The following is an 8,684-nucleotide window of genomic DNA, read 5'->3' on the forward strand; positions in this document are numbered from 1 at the left end:
GGAGACGCCAGGAGGCCACCGACACCACGAGCCGCCCAGCCATACACCCGGGGGAGGTGTATGGCTTAACCAGGTGCGTGACAGGTTGAGGGGTTGGGTCACTCGTAAGTTTGCAGCGTCGGACTGAACCCGGGATCCCCAACTCCTGGGTGTGTTTTTTTCCCTACCCCGAGCACAACCTCCTTTCACCTCGGCAGCTTAAAGTGCAGTGTGCCTCACGTGTGTTTGGTCCCTCACTCCCTTCCCTGTGACAGCAAAGTAGAACGAGTACTGATACTCCGTTTTCTTGCCTTTCTCTTCCCGGTAACTATCGAGCACCACGGAAGTCGACGAAGACATCCCTCGGCGGACAACCGACCGGGGACGCAAACAAACCACCCCCGAGTCAGGCAGCAGGAAAGCAGCACGGAGCCGTTCTCCCCGACTTTCACGGACTATTAGGAAGAAAAGCTCTGATACTTTGTATAGTAAAATAAAACCCAGAACAACTCGAATCAGTGTATTGCCTATCCTTCCCCAGCCTGCTACAGTGGTGGAGAACGCGGGCATAGGCACCATCTGCGGAGTCAAGATGGAGACCGTTGTAGATCAGCTAGTCAAGGGTCAAGGCCGAATTGAGTGGGTGCTAGAACAACACCTGGTATCTGCACAAGCCGACAGAGAGATACTAAAGAAAGCCATTGAGGAGAAACAACCATGGGTAGACCCAGTGCAGAGGAGTGGGAACACAGAGAGAACTCTAACCCATGGCGCACCGGCCGTGTCTCTACAAAAATATAGACAAGGAGAAGACCCCGACGCTTTCTTGCTAAATTTCGAGAGGGCAGCAAGGGCCTGTGGTTGGCCAGTGGCAAAATGGCCCTTCTTCTTGGCACCGCTCTTAGGGGGAGAGGCCCAGGCGGCGTACCAAGTAGCAAATCCAAGAGGGGACACCACCTATGTCGAAATTAAAAAAATAATCCTAGATCATTTGGGATTAGACCCCGAGGCATATCGCCTAAAATTCAGAAAAGAGAGAGGTGCAGTGGGGGAAAATCCAAAAACTCTATTCGTGAGATTAAAAATGGCGGCAGATAAATGGCTAACCCCCACTACCAGCACGAAAGAAGAAATACTTGATCGAATCTACTTAGAACAATTTCTTGAGGCCCTCCCATACGCTACTCAAAAGTGGCTCCGCCAACATAACGATTTAACAACCACCCAAGCAGTGGAGATGGCCTCATCCTTTACCCGGGCTCAACCTAAAAATTTTCCCTTTGAAATGGAAAGGAAAGGAGTTGGACGACTGGAGAAGCCGGCGGCAAGGGGAAAAGAGACCACCCGTCCCCGTACGTGGAGGACTGAGAACATGACCAACCCAGGGCCACAATGCTTCGACTGTGGTCAATGGGGACACATTGCACGGATGTGCCCCAAGAAAAGGAATGAAGAGGAGCCAATGGAGGTCGGGTACCTCCCCAGGGCGGTACTGTTTTCAGCAGAGATGGGCGGCTCTTTTAGAGTAAGTGTAAACGTCAATGGTCACTCATTATCAGCTTTGTTGGATTCAGGCTGCCGACAGTCGGTAGTACAATCCCCCTACGTCAGGACAGGACAATATGTTCCCCAGGGGATAGTAAACATTAAATGTGTTCATGGGGATATCCGGCCATACCCCATTGCGGACATTGTGCTTGAACAGATTGGGGCGCCTCCACAAACTGTAAGAGTAGGAGTAATGTCCAACCTCCCCGAAGATATAATAATTGGGACCGATAACCCTAGTTTCTTGAACATGTTTAAGGATAAACTAAAAACAGTATGCCACACAAAGGGGGGTAATACCCTTATGGAACGTCCGCCTAGACTTAACCTCCAAGTTGTGAAGTTGTCTAATAACGCAATGTCCCCCACTAAAGGTTCGGAAAGAGCAGCGGGTTATGACCTCTACAGTGCATATGATTATGTGGTTCCGGCAAAAGGGAAGTCACTGATCAAAACAGACCTACAAGTTGCAGTCCCTCCAGGCTGCTATGGGAGAATTGCTCCACGATCAGGCCTTGCAGCAAAACATTTTATTGATGTAGGGGCTGGTGTTATTGACGAAGATTATAGAGGTAACGTAGTCATCCTACTATTTAATTTTGGTACAGAACCCTTCCAAGTAAGAAAAGGAGATAGAGTGGCACAATTACTTTGTGAGCGCATAGCAGAAACAAGGCTGGAGGTGCTCCGCCAGCTGGACGACACAGAAAGAGGCGCTAAGGGTTTTGGCTCATCAGGGTCACGTTCCCCGACAGTGAATTCGCTCCTGACACAGGATCCTTGGGTTATGGATAGAAGCTTCAAATTTGCGTAAATCAGTGATCCCACGCTGCTCAACGCATGGGAACAAGCACATCAGAGGGAGGAAAACTCGAAAATTTTTCCAGGGTTCATTATCGATCATGACCTGTTGTATCGCATAAGTGGAGAGGGTCAGCCGGCACAACTATTGGTGCCGGTCTCCTTCAGAGAGCAGGTCCTTTTTTTCGCTCACAGCCATCTCGTCGCTGGGCACTCAGGCGCGGAGAAAACCACCCAAAACATCCTCAGGCAATTTTTTTGGCCCGGTATTTATAAGGATACCGAAGCTTACTGCAAGTCCTGTGAAATTTGCCAAATGAAGAATATGGTTAGACCACAGGCAGTTCCTTTGCAACCTTTACCTGTCATTGGCAAACCTTTTGAAAGGGTTGGCATGGACCTTATCGGTCCACTGCCTAAAACTAAAAAGGGGTTCCAACACATTTTAGTTGTCGTTGACTATGCCACACGCTTCCCCGAGGCTTTTCCGTTGTCAGTGGCCACTTCCAGACAGGTCGGGGACAAAATGATTGAGCTGTTTAGTCGGGTTGGGTTTCCGAAGGAGATTTTGACCGACCAGGGCACGCCTTTTGTGTCAAAGTTAATGAAGGAGATTTGTGCCACCTTGAACGTCCACCAGATCCGTACCTCAGTTTACCATCCGCAAACGGACGGACTGGTGGAACGTTACAACAGGACCATAAAATCCACCCTTCGTAAAATGATGGAGGTTAGTGGGGAGGATTGGGACCGGATGTTGCCTTTGGCACTTTACGCCATTAGGGCTCAGAGACAGAGTAGTCTGGGAGTGTCAGCCTTTGAAATGCTCTATGGCCGACAACCTCGGTCATTACTAGAGATGACTCGGGATGCCTGGATTAATGAACAGGAAGAGGAGGCGAAAGCTACTCTTGAGTACGCCAGGGACCTAAAGGCTAAACTGGCTAAATTAAGGGAATTGGCGTTGGACCATCTGGAGCTTAGTCAGCATAGACAACAAAATAATTACAACAAAGGAAAGAAATGGAGACACCTTGACATAGGGGACTGGGCTTTGGTGCTGCTCCCTTCATCGTCCCACAAATTCAAGGCAGAGTGGATGGGCCCGTTTAAGGTGGTCGAGGTCATTGGCAGTACTAGTTATCAATTGCAGGTAACGCCACGAAAGCGGCAATCTTATCACATAAATCTGCTGAAAAAGTGGTTAGGCCCCCCTCCTGTGGACATCCATGTGACAGACACTCCAGGGGGTGAGGGTTCTACTATTGACATGCTTGTTCATAATGAGGAACTCAAGGCCCGCCAACAGGAAGAATTGAGGGGGACTTTGGAGATGTATGGGGATGTTTTTTCCAACAAACCCGGGAGGACCTCATTAGCGGAACATTGCATTGATACCCCACCCAACAAAAAGGTTAGGGTTAGACCTTACAGAATCCCCGAAGCCAGAAGAGCGGCGATTAAGGCTGAGGTTGATGAAATGCTGCGATTGGGGGTGATTCGGCCATCGAAAAGCGATTGGTCCAGCCCCATTGTAATGGTCCCTAAACCAGATGGCAGCCGAAGGTTTTGCATGGACTTTCGGGCACTTAATGACATTTCACTCTTCGACGCGTATCCAATCCCAAGGGTGGACGAGTTAATTGAGCGCCTAGGTCAGGCCAAATACATTTCCACCCTGGACTTAACAAAAGGGTATTGGCAGGTGCCTCTACGTCCTGAAGACATCAAAAAAACGGCGTTCTCTACGGAGCAGGGTCATTTTGAGTTCACGGTCCTTCCTTTTGGCCTTCACGGGGCGCCTGCCACCTTTCAGCGCCTCATGAACTCCGTTCTCGCAGGTTTGTCGGATTTTACGTCAGCTTATCTGGATGACATTGTCATTTACAGTCCGGATTGGCAGTCTCATCTACGACACCTGTCTGTGGTGTTACAGGCGCTTCGGGAGGCTGGCCTCACTGTCAACGCTAAGAAGTGCAAACTAGCTTTTCACAAAGTCAAGTACCTTGGATATGTCTTAGGACATGGCTTGATAGAACCTCAAATCGAGAAGGTTAGGGCCATTGCTGACACCCCATTCCCATCCACAAGACGGGAATTGCGTTCCTTTTTGGGCCTGGTGGGCTACTACAGACGCTTTATCCCACAGTTTGCGGACATTGCCGCCCCCCTAACTGACGCACTGAAGAACGCAGGGCGAGCATCTTCACCAGTACATCCCACCGTGCCGATGCAGGAGGCATTTCGAGTTCTGAAGTCGGTGATTACATCTACACCAGTTTTGGCTTCCCCTGATTTCACTCGTCCGTTCTCATTGCACACTGATGCTTCGGACTATGGAATTGGGGCAGTGCTCTCCCAGGCCGGGCAAGATGGTCTGGATCACCCGATATTATATGTCAGCCGAAAATTGTTTCCTCGCGAATTAAAATATGCTACCGTCGAGAAGGAGTGCCTGGCAATTAAATGGGCCATTGACAAACTGGCATATTACCTGGAAGGCCGGAGGTTTGAACTGTTTACAGACCACGCTCCCTTACTCTGGATGGCACGCAATAAAGCTAATAATGCGAGAGTTTTGCGGTGGTTCCTCTCACTGCAGCCATACTCCTTTTCCATCCATCACCGAAAAGGCTGTGACAATGTTGGGGCGGACTTCTTATCCCGTCATCCACTCCCCGATCGTGAGTGTCCGGAGGGGGAGGTGTGTAACACAGCGGGGTCGACAAGAAGCAATGTCTGTAATGAATATACGAATAGACAAATGATAAACACTACCTCTCCCTCTCCACAGAACGTTGAAACGGAGGTAGACACGCAATCCACACACTGGCCCTTTAATTCAGAATGGGTTTCGGAATGGGAGGAGTCTCGTCAGGACACGGAAACCTCATATGCTGGTCTGGACGAATCAAGGGTGTGCTTGTTCACCCAGAACGACGAAGGAGACGCGGAGGAGGACGGAAACGGAGCGGAGTTAAGTGGAGACTTGTGTGCGGAGCGAGAAGGGAGCGAGAGGAAAATCGAAGACACCCGTGCAGTCCGGAGGAAGACCGGGTCCGAGGAGAGTCTACAGAGAGACGGAGCAGCGGACGCTGAAAAGGAGACGCCAGGAGGCCACCGACACCACGAGCCGCCCAGCCATACACCCGGGGGAGGTGTATGGCTTAACCAGGTGCGTGACAGGTTGAGGGGTTGGGTCACTCGTAAGTTTGCAGCGTCGGACTGAACCCGGGATCCCCAACTCCTGGGTGTGTTTTTTTCCCTACCCCGAGCACAACCTCCTTTCACCTCGGCAGCTTAAAGTGCAGTGTGCCTCACGTGTGTTTGGTCCCTCACTCCCTTCCCTGTGACAGCAAAGTAGAACGAGTACTGATACTCCGTTTTCTTGCCTTTCTCTTCCCGGTAACTATCGAGCACCACGGAAGTCGACGAAGACATCCCTCGGCGGACAACCGACCGGGGACGCAAACAAACAACCCCCGAGTCAGGCAGCAGGAAAGCAGCACGGAGCCGTTCTCCCCGACTTTCACGGACTATTAGGAAGAAAAGCTCTGATACTTTGTATAGTAAAATAAAACCCAGAACAACTCGAATCAGTGTATTGCCTATCCTTCCCCAGCCTGCTACAGATGTATAATTGAAGCAGAAACGTCAGTAGACTGTTTGATGTAGACTGGAGTTGTGTATATCTCTCGTGTATTAAAGTATTGGCTCCACGTTTTGGGGAGAAATGTTAAAATGTAATTATTAACCCTTTCGATGCTGGTGACGAGCTCAGCTCGTCATCACCCACGGGTGTCATGTGCTGATGACGAGCTGAGCTCGTCATGCAAACAGCAAAATGGTAAATCCCAGCACAGGAGGGGGAAAACGCCTAGCAGCCAAGAGGTTAATGTTTGCTGTTTTGTTTAGGCCTTTTTTCCCATAGTAGCTTGATGATGGTATGCATGACATGTGTTGTAGAGAGTGTAGCTGTCCTTTATTTCTTTTTCCCCACAGGTCGTCGTATTTATTAGGGTATTGGACATGCGGTAAGGTCATGACCGGTGAGCAGCTATTTTAAGGTCTTAGGGGCGGCATCATCCTTTGGAGGTGTCCGCCCAGAGGAGGAGGGGTCACTGGCCCCTCCTAGAACTTCAGGGGCAGCTGGTAACGCAAGTTAGGGCCCTCCTTCACTGGTTAAATGAAGTTCACGGGTTGGACCGGGTAATTAACAGGCTCGGCTGCATGGGTGGACCGAGTAATTAACGGGCTCGGCTGCAGGGGTGGACCGAGTAATTAACGGGCTCAGCTGCAAGGGTGGACCGAGTAATTAACGGGCTCGGCTGCAAGGGTGGACCGAGTAATTAACGGGCTCGGCTGCCGGGGTGGATCGGGTAATTAACGGGCCCGGCTGCAGGGGAGGACCGAGTAATTAACAGGCTCGGCTGCAAGGGTGGACCGAGTAATTAACGGGCTCGGCTGCAAGGGTGGACCGAGTAATTAACGGGCTCGGCTGCAGGGGTGGATTGAGTAATTAACGGGCTCAGCTGCAAGGGTGGACCGAGTAATTAACGGGCTCGGCTGCAAGGGTGGACCGAGTAATTAACGGACTCGGCTGCAGGGGTGGATCGGGTAATTAACGGGCCCAGCTGCGCATGCGCACCTGCGTAAGGGCGCAGCTTTTAAGACTTGATACCGGTTAGCGACTATGCCATATCGCCATAAATGTTAGTATGCAAAAATTTTCAGATGAGGATGTTAGATTCGGTTAGGAAACAAGCTGTATTAGAATCTTGTTAAGGCTAGCCAATCACCATTGTCGATATAAATGTATCTAAATGTGTCTGAATATTTTTGCATAAAATTGTATATTTTGTTTAACAATTTTATTATTTTGTATCCTAATAAATACGGCCGGGGGGTTTTGCGACCCCCCTGCCTTCCAAAGACAAATCCTGTTCCGTTTCGTTGTGTTCTGGGTTGATGTGGGCATTTAGGGAGAGGGGCGGTAGCCGTCAATGACCATGTGACATATTTGATGAGATCATGGCAGCTTCATTTTGCCACTTATTGCTGTATAAATCTCCATGAATTGACACTTAGCATAGTTCACATTAACAATCAACCACAGATATATGGGAACCCTTCATCGAGTAGAGTGTTCAGTCTACATACAACTGTTCATAGAAAGGCAACATTTTCAATGCCAATTCCAAATCAAATGCCCTGCTACAACTTTTATGTGTATCAAACCACCGACACACTGAAATACATTAAGAAATAAAGTTCATATCAGTAGAAAACAAACAGGCACATGCATCAAGCTAAATAGCGCTTGCAAAATTAGCAAATTGCAAATAAAGCCATTTTGCAAGTTCAATTTAGCTTATCCCAAATCATGAACACAAATCTGAGAAAAAACCCTAAAATCGCAGAAATAAGGAATCGCAAATTTTGCGGAGACATACTTTGCGATTCCTTATTTGCAAAATCCTTAATTGCAAATCCCAAAAGCAAATCACAATGAAGGAATCGCAAACAAATTCATGAAAAATCACAAATTACGAGTTTCACGAAAATCACAATTTAGTAAGTGCAAAGTGCAGTTTAAGGAGGATCACAATCTGGTGGTAACCATGAGTAAAAATGCCAAACAGGTCCTAATCATACGAAACCTACTTAAACCCACCCAGGAGGTCTCTGAACATTTCACAATAGAGGCACTCTACCTAATAGTGAGGAGGATGAGGCTTCAGGCAGCAGCACAGCAAAGAAGGAGGATATAGGGGCGCATCTTGAGATTGCGCATCACATTGTTAGGTCAAACAGATGAAGAAATCTCTGACAAGTACAGGCTGAATGGTGACATGATCCTTGACCTAATAGCATAATTGGAACCCTTCTTGCAGCACCACAATGATAGAACCCATGCCATCCCCACTCATGTGCAGGTTCTATGTTGCCTACACCTACTTGCATCCAGCAGTTTCCAGGGGGTAGTAGCTGTTGCTGGAGGTGTGTCTCAAAGTTCCCATTCATGTACATTTAATACTTTCCTGGATGCCATGGTGACAAGGATCCATAACCACATTTGCTTCCCCACAACCCCACAGGAATTGAATAAGACCAAACAGGACTTCTGCCAGGTAGCCTGGTTTCCACACGTAATAAGATGCATAGATGGAATGCATGTAGCCATTTGTCCCCCAGCAGTGAATGAACACATTTTTAGGAATAGCAACTACTATCACTCAATCAAAATAGAAGTAGTCTGCAACCCCAACCATATCATCACAGACATTGTGGCTCAATACCCTGAGAGCACCCATGACTCCTATATATTCAGATTCCTTTGGCATACACACACGTCT

At 48.7% G+C, this 8,684-nt stretch overlaps 1 protein-coding gene across 1 annotated transcript; it reads left to right on the forward strand.

The window, feature by feature from the left end:
- Window positions 1-571: 571 nt before the first annotated feature.
- LOC147728596 (uncharacterized) lies at window positions 572-5,557 on the forward strand. The gene is made up of 2 exons (XM_086963315.1): window positions 572-1,504; window positions 5,123-5,557. The coding sequence occupies exons 1-2, from the start codon at window positions 572-574 to the stop codon at window positions 5,555-5,557; spliced, it is 1,368 nt and encodes a 455-aa protein (XP_086819441.1).
- Window positions 5,558-8,684: the final 3,127 nt, after the last annotated feature.

This window comes from Lissotriton vulgaris, chromosome 3_1 (assembly GCF_964263255.1).
Source record: "Lissotriton vulgaris chromosome 3_1, aLisVul1.2, whole genome shotgun sequence".
Taxonomy (NCBI): Eukaryota; Metazoa; Chordata; class Amphibia; order Caudata; family Salamandridae; genus Lissotriton; species Lissotriton vulgaris.